Source organism: Gossypium arboreum, chromosome 8, assembly GCF_025698485.1.
Source record: "Gossypium arboreum isolate Shixiya-1 chromosome 8, ASM2569848v2, whole genome shotgun sequence".
NCBI lineage: Eukaryota > Viridiplantae > Streptophyta > Magnoliopsida > Malvales > Malvaceae > Gossypium > Gossypium arboreum.
In genome coordinates, this window is record NC_069077.1 from 101,983,239 (window position 1) to 101,997,801 (window position 14,563).

The 14,563-nt window shown below is 29.4% G+C and overlaps 1 protein-coding gene across 1 annotated transcript; it reads left to right on the forward strand.

Moving 5' to 3' along the window:
• Positions 1 to 2,368: 2,368 nt before the first annotated feature.
• Positions 2,369 to 5,950, forward strand: LOC108467693 (uncharacterized). Its single transcript, XM_017768425.2, has 9 exons — positions 2,369 to 2,609; positions 2,689 to 2,810; positions 2,911 to 3,020; positions 3,208 to 3,403; positions 3,506 to 3,598; positions 3,965 to 4,024; positions 4,148 to 4,222; positions 5,193 to 5,273; positions 5,444 to 5,950. The coding sequence occupies exons 1-9, from the start codon at positions 2,537 to 2,539 to the stop codon at positions 5,789 to 5,791; spliced, it is 1,158 nt and encodes a 385-aa protein (XP_017623914.1). The 5' UTR covers positions 2,369 to 2,536; the 3' UTR covers positions 5,792 to 5,950.
• The last annotated feature ends 8,613 nt before the right edge of the window (positions 5,951 to 14,563 follow it).

Sequence of the window (14,563 nt, forward strand, 5' to 3'; positions counted from 1 at the left end):
GTCGATAGCATCTCCGTCAAAGACTTTCTAGCCCACCTTTGTTCAAACTCCTCTTTCGACATCCTAACGGTGCCTTCGAACCAATAGCTCGGATACCACTTGTCACGGGGCCAGATCTTTCGTCTCGCGATCTGTGCGACCTTAGGTGATTCGTTCGTCCAAACTCACTTAAGTCAGCCTTTACTTAAGTGAGGATTCTTTAAGAACTTCTCCAAGGCACCAATTTGTAGAGCGAAAGCGATTTATGCCAAAAGAAACTTGCAAAGAAAAACAGAAAGAGCGCACACCAAGTGTTTGAGTAAATACTCTCAATATTCTCTTATTCACAAAGAATAAAGCAACAATGAATGGAGTGAGTACAAATGAGGGGGAGGCTCTCTATTTATAGTTGAGCTCTTCCAAAACTGACGGTCAAGATACATTTACATTAACGGACGGGATTAACCATATCCCTTAATTTTAGGGATTTACAAGATATGGCATATCAAATCTAATCTAATCTTTACAAGATATGATTCTCTCAATTTTCTAAGATTAGTTACCAAATTAGCTTAAGTTTTCGTATCTTCATTATCGAGCCAACCAAGCTTCAATATGATAGGCTTCTCCAACAGCTTCCTGAATTAGACCAATTCTTACGGGGTGATCCCCATCCAAACAATAGACCTCCATTGGATGGATTTGGTGCGATGGTCACGGGCTTTGAACTACGGCCTGTGACAAAAGCGCGCCCAGCTAGACATGCTTTCACACTTTCTCTCCGAAATCGGCCTATTTTCCTAAATCTTGAAAAAAAAATGATTTATTTGGCCAATTAAAAAAATCAGCATGTATTGCCTATTTAACCAAAAAAATAAAAAAACTAAGGACCCAAAATCATAAATTGATTTTTTTTATTTTAGATTATATTAAAACAAAAAAAAACATTAATATTTTATATACTTAAATATTTTTATCAAATATTTACATATCACTCATTTACTAGCGTAAGATACCATCTTAAAATTTTTAACGGTGCTAAATTATTGGAATAATATGTGAAACTTTAACTACCACTTTGATAAAGAAAATATATATGTATCAAACTAAGAAAAATTATGTTTGGATATTAAATTATATATTATGGCTATAGTATATCTCTTAAACGTATGGACGAGAAATTTACAGAAATAATATTAAAATAATAATTTATCTCTCAATTAATATAGATTTACTTTTATTTATCTAAGTAATATGTTTTAATAATAAAAATAATAATTTGAGTTTCTCAATGACCAAACTGACTTAATTAAAATAAAAAATTTATGAAAAAAAGCCTTTAAAATTTTAAAAATTAAATAAAATATGAAAAAATTCTAAAATTTAATGTTATTTAATCCAGACTAAATTAGTTGAATAAAAAATTGGTTGATGTATCGAGCGAGTTAAAAAAATCGATTGAATTAATAGTTGAACCAATTTTAAACTGGTCTGACCAATTGGTTCCCATAATCACTGGTCTAATCGTTTCAAAGCAAATAAATTATAAAAAAAATAAAAATTATAAAATTATATAAATCAATTCAACTATTAGTTCAAATGATTTTTTAGCCCAGGGTTAAACAATCCGTACTAGTTCATGGGTCAACCAATTTTAAAATTTTTAAACTTTTTAGCCTTAAACATTTACAATATTTTTCTATTAATTTGGTCCATACCCTTTAAATGTATTTAAAATATTTTAAAATTTATTTATTTTTCATATTTTAAAAAACATAAAAGTTTAAAATTATATTTTTAAAATGAAAAATGAAAAACTCTTTAGAATTCAAAAGTAATATGTTTTAAAAATATAAAAAATTCAAAATTCATTGTTATAAAACCGAATGGTTGAATAAAAATCAGCAAGTCAACTAATTTTTACCTTTTATTAGACCAATACCCCAACCAATTTCTAGTCTAATTTGGTTTAGATAATATTGAATTTTAAAATTTTTATATTTAATTTTAAAAAATAATTTTAAAAGTTTCTATTTTCATAATTTTTATTTTTAAAATTATAATTTTAAAATTTTACTTTTTAATATTAAAAGAAAATTTTAAGTTTACTAATGACGAAATCAGCATCAATTGAAACCCAAATTATTTTTTACTATTTCAAAATATATTTAAGTAATAAATGATTATTTTAGTATTGTTTCTGTAAATTTGTTTCTGTAAATTTCCCAAGCATGGACCTTTGCCACTTAACACAGTCTAAATTGGATTGTAGTAACAGTTTCGGGCTAGCCATGGCCAAGGGAACATAAGCAACAAGGGCATTGGATCATTATTTTCGGGCTTACAGCAGTTCTCTGTTTGATCCAATTTAAGAATCCATGCCATACCATCTCATTTCCCAAGTGCCAACCCAAAATTAAAAAAAATAAATAAAGTAGAAGAAACTTCAAACTTGTTTGTTCCTAAGCTAAAACCCTACTCAACCCAACTGCAGCTAGCTAAACTTGGATGAAAGAGCAGAAGACGAAATACTACAAGCACTAATTACACAAAACCCATGTCCTCTACCCGATACTCCATCTTAGCATTGGCACTTGCTTCTCTGTTTTCTGCTTCTTCAGCTATCTCCTGTATCATCTCTCTTCACCCCCTTTTTATTCTTTTTATTTAATTTGTAGCAATGGTGGATGTTGATCTTCTTTCTTTCAGTTTATATATGGAGGAAAAATTTGATAGAATGGGATTCAAAGTTGAAAGAGCTTCAAAAATCCCTCAATTCTGCTTTGGAAAAGTGTGCTTCTGAAAGACAAGGTCGGATTAGGGCTCAACAGGTTCTTCCTTCTCTCTTTTATTGTTTTTATTCTTTATGATGACTGTTATTTTTCTTTTGGTTTTGTTATTTATTTGTAAGAAAAAATCCAACATTTGTAGGCATTGAGGAAAGCAGTAGTCGCTCAACCACAAGCCAAGTGTGAGAATTTAGACATACCATCGTATCCAATGGCATCTATTGGTATCGTTCAATCTTGTTTTTCTACGAGGTGATTTCCAGATGGTGCTTCGTTTAAAAAAAAATTAATGACTGATTGGGTAAATAAAATTTTTTATTCTGTTAATAGAAGCTATGCAATAATAACGCTTGCCTTGGTAAATAATCAGATTGAAGCTTACTACTAATTTATCTTTGCTACTTAAGGATGGTTCCAATTGCTTGTAAAATTTATGTAGGAATGGAACCCCTAGGCAGCCTCTACTTGTCCCTCTTGCTAGGGCATGTTTGGTTTTTGATTCAACTAGAGTGCCTCCAGCATCACTTGAGGGTCTCGAAGAATACTCTCATTGCTGGATTATATATGTATTTCATTTGAATACAGATCTGGAAAAGTTATGGAAGCATCCATCTAAATCAAAGTTTAAGGCCAAGGTTTGTGGAACTATAATAATGATACATATATATTCGTTTCTATCTTTTATGAAACTTTCTTATCATCTTTAGACTTCTATGGAAGGTTGGTCACTTTAATAGGTCAGAGTTCCAAGATTGAAAGGAGGAAGGATGGGAGTTTTTGCTACACGATCTCCACATCGACCGTGTCCTATAGGACTCACTGTAGCAAAGGTATGGAGTCATGTACAAATGTGTTATTGTTGCAACAACATGTTTACCTATGATTTTTCCTTCAATATATCTAATGGAAGTTTTGTTATCAACACTAAAAGGAGGATCTTTCATAAATATATTCCAATGGCTCTTTTCTTAAAGGGTTAATGTTTACTTGAGCTCATAACATTTGTGATGTTTCATGTCTCAATTGGAAAAATATATATCTTTGTTAAAAGAAGCCTTTCAATGTCAATATTTTTGTCTGCCTTGAGTGAATTTCTGATACATCATGGAGGACTTTGGTGAAGCATTGTCAGGATACATGAAATTTGAAATTGAGAGAATGATCACTTTGGAACTGATATACTCTTTATATATTAGGTGGAGGCAGTACAAGGAAATATGGTTCTACTCTCAGGAGTAGATCTAGTTGATGGAACAGTAAGCTCGCATTTCCTGAACTTTACTGGGAGCTATGATTGGCTTTTTCCACTTTCCTGTTTTTATGCATTTTCTTAACAGCTATGTATATAAATCATGCCTCATGTATGATTTTGTTAACAGCCAGTGCTGGACATCAAACCGTATCTTCCATATTGTGACAGTATTGAAGGAGCAGTTGTACCTAACTGGGTCATGGTATTTTCTCTTTTATTGTTCTTTAGCTTCCTACTTCATTTATGTATATTGTTAAGAAATATTGTTTTGTTTATTTTATTACAAGTCTTATTCTTGAATAACACAACTAAATTGATTCATTTTTTACTAAATTTAGTTTAGACCTGATCATGTGGCCCGGAACGAAGGCCCACCGAAAAAGTAAGAGTGTTTGGGTAAAAATATAGGCCTAAAAAATGGGCTTGGAAAAAATCATAAAGCTTGTTTAGAAAACGGGTCGGGTCTTGGGTAAACTTTTTTGGCCCAAGTCTAGCCCAAATTTGAAAGAAAAAAGCTGCTGCTGTTTATTGCCATTTCACTATTATATTGTTACTATTTTGTTGTTATTATATAAATATTGTATAAATCTTATTTTATTGTTAATTTTACTACTATTTTAAAAGCATTTGCTTGTTAAATTGCACCTGTTTTAATGTTATTGAAGTATAGAATGTTTTTTCATTTATTTTTAATTTATTGGGAAACATTTATTTTAATATTTTTAATGTATTTGATGTATTATATTTTTATATAAAGAATAATATAAAAAATTTTGATACGGGTGGTCGGGCTGGGCTTGGGTTTTAGCTTTTTTATCTAGGCCAGGCTTGAGTAAATTTTTAGGCCCATTTTTCAAACTGAGCTTATAAAATAGGCCTGAAATTTTATTATGGCCCGGCCCAATATCACCTTTAATTTAGTTTCTTAGAAAAATAATATATAATGCTGTAACTTTTTCCTTGAATGAGATATTGTCCATTAATTTGATAAATGCATACACGTTCGTCATTATTTCATTCATTCTAGCGTCTGCCTTTTACTCTTTAGCTGCTCATTGAGAGTGTAACTGTTAGCAAAATATGCCACTTCATACCTTTCCTTTCCATTCCATTCATCTCATTATGTGCATCTGCCCTCAATTTTTTCTGAAGTATGCCTAAATTTTTGTCAGTTGGATAGTATGTTGTCAGTGGCTTCCGTTGGCTTCTCTGATGACTTCTCTTCCTCACTCCTGGACTGCTGGAAATCAGTGGTAAGCATGCTGATGTGTTTCTATAATTTTAAATAAGGCTTGATAGTGTAGCATCTATGCGACAGCCAATCTGAAAGGCTTATTTTGTTTGTTTATTGTTTTGCCCGCAAGACTGCTTTGTTTTTTGGTAGGAAACTATTTGTTGATCCAAAAGAATTTGTTTGTTACAGGAGAAGAAGTCCCTATATTCTTCACCAGATGAGCTCAAAAGCTTGGTAAAACAAGCCCTTTCATGGGATATTCGTTCAGTATCTCAACGAAACCGACCTCATAATAATCTCCTCAAAATAGGAAGTGGTGATGCCTCTGATAATGCTTCAGATTTGGATGATTCCCAAGATGGAGAAGCTTCTGGAGAGTTAATTTATCACCTGATTTTGGATGGAATGGATTTCTCTTACAAGATTGATGGCAATGGCAATGTGATGGTGAAGGAAGTCCATCTTTCATCTGCCATCTCCTTTGGTAATAATAAAAAACGTTGCAATTTCTTGATGTGGAAGGACAAGATTAAATAAGCTGTTTGCTTTCTAAAGCCTGACATTATTCCTATTCTCACTAATGTTGATTTTTTGGTACATTTTCTTTTTCTGGTGCTGCATAAAACTAAGAATGTGTTGTTTTTAATTACCGTCTTTCACCTTTGAATTTGACGAGAAATATGATATGATTCAACAGATGATACTTTTTCTTCTGTTTCAAGCTAATTAATGATGGACAGGATTTTAGATGTGAGTCATTTACATTTTACAGGAGATGGAAGGTCTTTCTTTATGGCTAAGAAAAAAAAAAGGAAGAGATTTTAAGATCCTCCAGAGGATATTCAAAGGCCTGTTAATGATGTCCTTTGAAACAAGTTGACATGGATCTGTGCAAAACCATATCCTTCACATGAGCCTCTTAAATGCCAATTTGTTGGTGGATAAGTATTACTTAAATTATACTATTTTTTCAAAGTTGGTTGGTAGTCAAGCAAATTTTTTTTTCAGTTACCTAAAGTGGTATTTAATTTCCTAAATTATCTCGATAGTTAAAAGGAACTCTTTAGCCAATTATTTTATGTGGTACTTTTAAATAAGTTAAAATTAAAAGAAAAGAATTCAATTATAAAAATCAAATTTAACTAAATTGAAACTGTTAAAAAATTACTCTCCTTTCTCATTATTCTTTCTTTTTTTTTTTTTTAATGTTCTTTTTAACTATTAGATAATTTTTCTATGCAATTTTCTTACAAATTTTCTTCTACACAACTTATTCTCAATATTTGGATTTCATGCTTTATATGTTTTTTTTTATTATAAAAGTTCACTCAACAATAATTATTTTATACTAAATAGAAATAAACGAAAGTTTTATTTTGAAAATAATACATAGGTTTTGAATTGAGGTGAGAAAGGATAGAAATTGAGGTTTAAAATAAAATGTAGCTCATCCAAGTTTCCGGAAATTAGGTTTCAATGAATTTTTTTACAGGTTCATAAGAAACTTAAGAAAATAATATTTAACTTTTTTTGGACTTTAAAGTTAAAAAGATTGATTGGTTAAGAAAAATATTTTAATAACTAAAAAATTTGGATAATGCAGAATTACATGATTTAGGTACCATTTATGGTACATTTGAAAAAAGATAAAGTTTAGATACTATTTTAGGTACTGCTGAAAAAAAGTTTAAACACCTTAAAATATAATATGTATAAAATTCACCGTTTTGTTATTTAAGTGATATATATATATAAAAGATGGTTTGTAGAACCATGAAAATTGGAATAGGTGGCTGTAAATTGGTTAAATGGACGGCCGTAAAGTATTGGCCTTCTGGGAAATGTTAATCACTAGGTTAAATTTGGTTGACCAACAATATGGTGCAACATCAAATTTTTTACTGAATTAGGGGAGTGAGAAAAATTATCGGTTTGCTTACATGTAAAAAGTTTTATGGAAAATAATTTTTTATATTTTTCTATATTTGTTTCATAAAAACAGTTTGGTCAATAGAAAATAACGTATATGTCAGCGTAAAATAAGCTATTTTTCTATAAAATGACTTACTCTTTTAAAAACGTAAGTCATTTTTCAAAAAATAGCTCATTTATAGGTAATTTTATATAAAAATAATTTAAATCAAGCTTAATTATTTTTAAATTATTTAAAATTATTAAAATATTAATATAAAATATTACATTTTTAATATTATTAAACATACATATTTAATTATTTATATTTAATTAAACATACATATTTAATTATTTATATTTAATCATATAATAAATTATTGATATAATTAATATAATTTATTATTTTAATAAATTATTTAATATTTCAATTTAATTTTAGTAATAATTTTTAAAAATAATTTTAAATAATATTCTTCATTATTGAAAATATTCAATATTAATATTTTAATAATAAATATTTATTACAATTATAAATATAGTAATAATAAAAGTTTTGTAGTATAAAGGTTAAAATATGTCATAAGTTTGCGTATTTTTCACGAATTTGCAATTTATTTTTGTACTTTTATTTTCAAAAATTTAGTCCCTTTACTTTTTAGATTCTAAAATAAAGTTCAATTGTTCATATTATTAATTTTTTTATCAATTTTGTTGATGTCACATTTTAAATAAAAATACTCACTTGGTAAGTCATGTAACTAAAAATGATGTTGTAATGAACTTGAAATTAACAAAATATTTGTAAAATATGCAAAAACAATGTAAAATGTGACTTTATAGATATAAAATAAACCCAATTAAATAGTGAAAATATAAGAAAATCTCAAATGTATGTTTGTTTCATTGAAAATAGTTTTTATATAATATTTTAAGAAATTTATCAAACAACAGAAAATATTTTACATAGATTCATCCAAACACAAAAATTATTAACTTTTTAGAAAAATAAGTAATTTTCGGAAACAATTTTCTGTGAAACAAATAGACCCTAAAAGACAAATATTTTTAGCCTTTTCCGATGTTTGTTTTATGTAAAATAGGATAGTCGACGTAAAAATTTTTCCAATCAACGCATAATTATTCTCTTGTTCCTGTAAAATGTCTTACCATTTTTTTATAAGACATTTTCTAAATTGATAAGCCTTTGCTCACTATAACACCCCCATACCCGACCCGGACATCAGGTCAAAGCACTAGGATGTTACATTATCTATTATATTTTCACTTATCAAATATTTTTTATACTTTTTATATAATTTCAATTTAGTCCCTTTTGTCATAAAATTCAAACTTCACTAATTAATTATATTAAATCGATTTTCTTTCTTGTTACACTTTAATCACATTATCTATCTCAATATCTTGTTTTACATATCAAATTTCTATGCATTTCACTTCTATTATTTCATCCACATAGTCATCATAAAAATTTCACATTTTCCACAATTTCACTTTTACAATACTTTATGCATATTTCATCATCTCATAACACATTCATTAAACTTTTTCATAATTTTCTTATTCATATATTAAATTGTTTCACACTTAAACTTTTGTACATTTTTTATTTAGTCCTTATTGCCATGTAATTTCTTTTTCACCATATAAACACTTTAATCAAATAATCCATTATAATTGTTAGAGATGTGACCCAAATTCATGATAAAATAAAATACAAGTGGTAAAATACAAGCGTGCAAGAGAAGTTCGAATAGAAATATACTTCCTCAGTTTAATGTTGACTTAAATAAGGTGTTTTAACCGTACTGCATTACTTCTATTTTATTTTGATTAGAATATGGTTTTACACACCTACAAATAGATATAGTCTACTTCTCTTATAATCATTCGAATTCGACATAGTAAATTATCTTTTCCTTTACCCGTGGTTTTTTTTCCCGAAAGGGTTTCCACGTAAAAATCTCTGTGTGTGTTTTTTCTTTTTTTTTTTTGCGATACATTGTCATTATCGACGTTCCATTTTTCACAATAATATCTTATTTCACATAACAGATTTTCATGCATATCACTTCTCTTCTTTCAATTATAAATTTAATAAAGTTTACAATCTAATCCTTAACATCATGAAGATTGATTGTTTAATATAATTACACTTTAACATAATTTTGTTATCAATTCACTACTTCATTTAAACTCTTTATCATAAATTTCAAATGTATGTTTGTTTCATTGAAAATAAGTTTTATGAAATGTTCTCAGAAAATTTATCAAACAACAAAAAATATTTTATACAAATTCATCCAAACATTAAAAAATATTAACATTTAAAAAAAAGTCATTTTTCAAAAACCATTTTCAATGAAATAAACTGAGGCTAACTTATTTTTTTTTGTCACAAAAATGAAAAAAAATGAAGATTTACTTCTCAATCTGAATAACGCGGTCCTATTATACGTTTGTGGAAGTGATGTGAATCAACCCATCAGCGCCATCGCTGGCCAGGATAACATCATTGTTATGAGTATTTCAATATCAGTGTTAGTGTCTGTTAGGATGGGAAGGAAAAATGTGCGACTTGTTTTGTGCCAACATAAACAACTACACCTACCTACCACAACCGAGGTTTTAATTGGCAGATTTTTTTTTTTAATTTCCATTTTTCTATCTCGGAAATATGTAGCAAAAGTTCTGTACTTAGTCCTACCTACAACATGTGAAGACTACTCAAAAAGAGTGTTTCATTCGACAGGTAAAAGCCAAAGAAGAGTCCCATGATATTTGGTTGGTATTATCATGAAATAGTGATAATGAGAAACAACAACAATAAGCACAGATATTTATAAATATAATTAGGTAGATATATTAAATTTGCGACAAGTGGTGTATCTATATTTTTTATATTTAGATAAACATTTGATTAAATGAAAAATTAATTAGATAAATTATTCATTTGATTTAATTTAAATATTAATTTATTTTTTATATATTATCTATATTATTATCTAGGGTAAATTACACCCATAGTCATTCAATTTTGGGATAGTTAACAAAACAGTTACTCTGGTTTCAATTTAGTCACTCAACTTTTGAAAAATAACAAAATAGTCCTTTTAATTATTTTTCGTTACAAACGTAACGTCTTCTCCTCTCTCTTTTTTTTCTTAACTTTAGTTGCCGTCGTTCATGGCCTTCTCTAGCCAATTGTCATCACCAAATGACTCCTCTTTGCCTCTTCTTAAATCTCACTTCAAATTTCCCAGTAGGTTTTCAAAATCCCAAGATTAAGACCTTAAAGCTTCAAATAAGCCTTCAATAGATCTTCATCTTCCACCATCTGATTACCATCATATTCCGGCCACAGCTTTTCTTCGACCAACCATGACTATTGACCACTCGGATCATCAAATTAGTGGCTTGAGTTCTCCAACCCACAAAACCCGAAATGGGTGCAGGTTTCTTCTCTTTTGATTCTATTATTTTTTAGTTTTTTTTTACTTCTTTCTTTTGATGCAGGCCAATTTGGGATTCTTATTCTTTTTTTTGTTGGTTTGGTATTGGATGCTTGCTATTTGGTATTTCTATTTTTGTTTATTTTTGTTGTTTTGTCATCGGTTTTGATTTGAAGCTTCATAACATCACCACAAACAGGAGCTTCGACCAAACCGATGCTGATGAACAGGCTGTAATGGGATCTCCCTTGACGTTAGCACAAGCAACTGTTTTGATGCTAGCCTTGTAACACCCCTAACTCGTATCCGTTGCCGAACTAGGGTTAAAGGCATTACCGGACAAAATCAGAACATTAACATTCATTTCATAAACATTGAAGCATTAAAGATCAATCATTAATATAGAGTCCCTTATATAGGTCATCGAGACCTTAAACATGTAATAGAAAGGGGTTGAGACTAAACCGAACATATACAAAATTTCTCCAAAATTTAAACATTTTTCAAACAAGTACAAATAACACGCCCGTGTGAACAGGCCGTGTGCCTCACACGGCTTTAGACACGTCCGTGTGTCTAGACCGTGTCAAAACAGGGCATACATACTAACTTGTTCACACGGCCACAATACAAGCCCATGTGCTTTGGCCGTGGTTGAAACTGACTTGGGCCACACGGCTAGTCACACGCCCATGTGCCTTGGCCATGCTCAAGCTTGACTTACAATTGTAGGGTACCCCAGGGGACACATGGCCGTGCAACATAGCCGTGTGTTGCACACGGCTGAGACACACGCCAGCGTCCCTGCCTGTGTGGACAAAAATAAGCCATTTGAATAGCCAACTTGCCACCCCAAATGGGTCAAACCTATAAGTACCAAACCAAGCATATTTACACAACAATTTCAGCCATTTTCTATACCAAACCTTACAATATTCATGACATAACAATATCAACCATTTACAAGCTTATAAACTCGACTCAATTGTGCCAAAACATAAGACCAAATCATATCAAAACATCTGGTCTCATAATCTCTAAACTCATGACCAAATCTCATACCAAAACTTACCAAACTTATCATGAACACATCAAATAGATCGTTTTGCATCACATTTCATATACCAAATCAAAATATAAACACAACCATATCAAACCATATCACATGGCTAAATATAAACATTACAAAACCTATCCAAAGTACTTCTAGCCTATACATGCCATACTTTACTAGATACATTTTCAAAAAGTACCAAAATGAGATTCGATAGTGTGGTGACGATCCTCGACGATCCCCGGGCTCACAGTAGCTTTGATATCTATAAGAATAATGCAAACATACACAGAGTAAGCTTTCAAAAGCTTAGTAAGCTTGTACCAAAAATCATCAACAGTTTATAAAATGTAAAACATCAACACCGGGGTACTTATTAATTCTCAATTCATCTATCAATTCTATACCAACACCATTCATATATTATACCAATTCAATGAACTTCATATGCATAACATCATCTATCACATAGGTATCATACATACTTGAACCTTCTCGTATTTATTTATTTTCATTTTCATCTCTCGTTCAGATATTTTAGGACTTTCTGGAGATTATTCATGCTTTAACATCCGCACACTTAGTGCTTTAAGGGTTAGCCAAAGATAGAATGATTCCATGCACTTAATGCCATTTCAATTAACCGAAGCTATCTCGGTATCGCACACTTAGTGCCTCAGATAGACGAAGCTATTTTGAATCGCACACTTGGTGCCAAATACCATTGATTTATCATCGTATTCAACCATAATCAATTATATATACAATCTATGTATAATCCAAGCATCAAAAATATATTTGTAACATTATGTTTTGTGTACAAACTTACCTTGTACTCGGAATTATCGACTCGGGCTGTTTACTCTATAATCTTTGACTTCCCTCGGTCTAAGTTCAAATTCCTCTTTTCTTGATCTATATGTATTCAAAATTAATCATTTTATTCACTAAATCATTCGAACCAATCCATATACACACAATTAGGGCATTTTGCAAACTAACCATCACATTTTCACATTTCGACACTTTAGTCCCTAAATCACAAAATCACAAAATACACATAATTTGCTTGTACACAAGCTTAGCTGAATTTCTCCTAGTACTCATACTAGTCTACAAATTTCATTTATTTTACATTTTAGTCCGTCAATTTCTCATTTTCACAATTTAGTCCATTTTACTCAAATTCATCAAAAATCCAAAGACAAAACATGTAAACCCAACATCAAACTTTCATTTATCAACAACTAACTTTACAAAGCTCATAATTTCATCAATGGAACATTTCAAAATCATCATCAAAATTAGAAATTGAGGCATGGGTTTGATAGTATACGAAGCAACAATTATAAAAACGTAGAAATTATCAAAAACCGATCAAAACACATACCTTAATCAATGAAAATCAAGGCCGAACCCTAGCTTGTATTTCTTTTTTTTTTCTTTTGATGATTTCGGAAACATAAGCATGAAATGAGCTTATTTTAAGCTTTTGTTTTATTTTAATTAATATATAATCTAAATGACAATCTTGCCCTTTTATTAAACCATTATAAATTCACATATATTAAGGCTATAAAAGTCCATTATACATGTAAATGGCATAATAACCACATAAGGACCTCTCAATTATAAAGCCAAGTCAAATAGACACTTTTAACATCTAGCACATAGCTTTTACATTTTACGCGATTAGGACCTTTTTATTAAATTAAGCACATAAACATTCAAATTTTCATACGAGACTTTCACACATGCTAATTCACACATCATAAACATAGGAAATAATATTTAAACATTTCTCTGACGCGGATTTGTGGTCCCGAAACCACTATTCCAACTAGGGTCTAAACCGAACTGTTAGAAGCCTCAACATTTTCGTCATCGGTTTCAATTTTCACTAGAATGGGAAAAAATAAAGCTTCATGGTAGCACTCAAGCTTCATGGTAGTTAAGAGATTTTCCAGGTTTCGTTTGCCAAATTTTTTTTTCCCATTCTTGGCCCTAATTTTAGCCAAATTTTGGGTAAATTCCATGTCAATCTACCACATCAGCTAATTGGATTTCCAACGTGGCAAGTTAAATGGCCACATCAGCTAGTTAACTTGCCATATCAGCGGTCCAACTAAGACAGCAATGGAAAATGTTAATAAGTGACTGATTTGTCACTTTTTGATAACGTTAGTGACTATTTTTTTTTTAAAAGTTGAGTGACTGAAATGAAACCTAAGTGACTATTTTGTCAGCGACCATAAAGTTGAGTGACTATTGGTGTAATTTACCCTATTATCTATTTTAGATTTTGGTTTTAACATAAATTTTCAAAATTCTTTATCACATTTTTACTCATTAGATTTGATCATTATTTTTAAATAAATTTAAAAATAATTATATATATTATATTATCTTAAATTTTTAAATATACAGTTAGAATTTTTAAAATGTTGATAAATATTTAATTAAGTAAAAGATTAATTTAGACAATTTATCCATTTCATTTAACTTACATATTAAAATTAATTATCATACTATTTTAAAAAGTATATTTTTAAAATTACATAATTTATCTATTCATTAGATTTATCATTATTTTCAAGTGAATTTAAAATAATTATTATATATTATATTATCTTAAATATTTAAAAATAATAAAAAATTTAAAATGTGGATAAATATTTAATTAAGTAAAAATTAAATAAATAATTTATCCATTTGATTTAACTTAAATCTTTATTTATATATTATATATATTATTAATATCTATTTTAAATTTCATTTTAACATAAAAATAAAATTAGTCATCACTAAAAGAAGTATTTAATAATATTTTGACTTAAGGGTAAAAAACACCATTAGTAAAAAAATAAAATT

Excerpts from the sequence above, each read along its gene's own strand:
- LOC108467693 (XM_017768425.2), top strand. The coding sequence starts at position 2,537 with ATGTCCTCTACCCGATACTCCATCTTAGCATTGGCACTTGCTTCTCTG. Across the intron at positions 2,811-2,910 it reads GTCGGATTAGGGCTCAACAG|GCATTGAGGAAAGCAGTAGT; the intron begins GTTCTTCCTTCT and ends CAACATTTGTAG. Across the intron at positions 3,021-3,207 it reads CAATCTTGTTTTTCTACGAG|GAATGGAACCCCTAGGCAGC; the intron begins GTGATTTCCAGA and ends AAATTTATGTAG.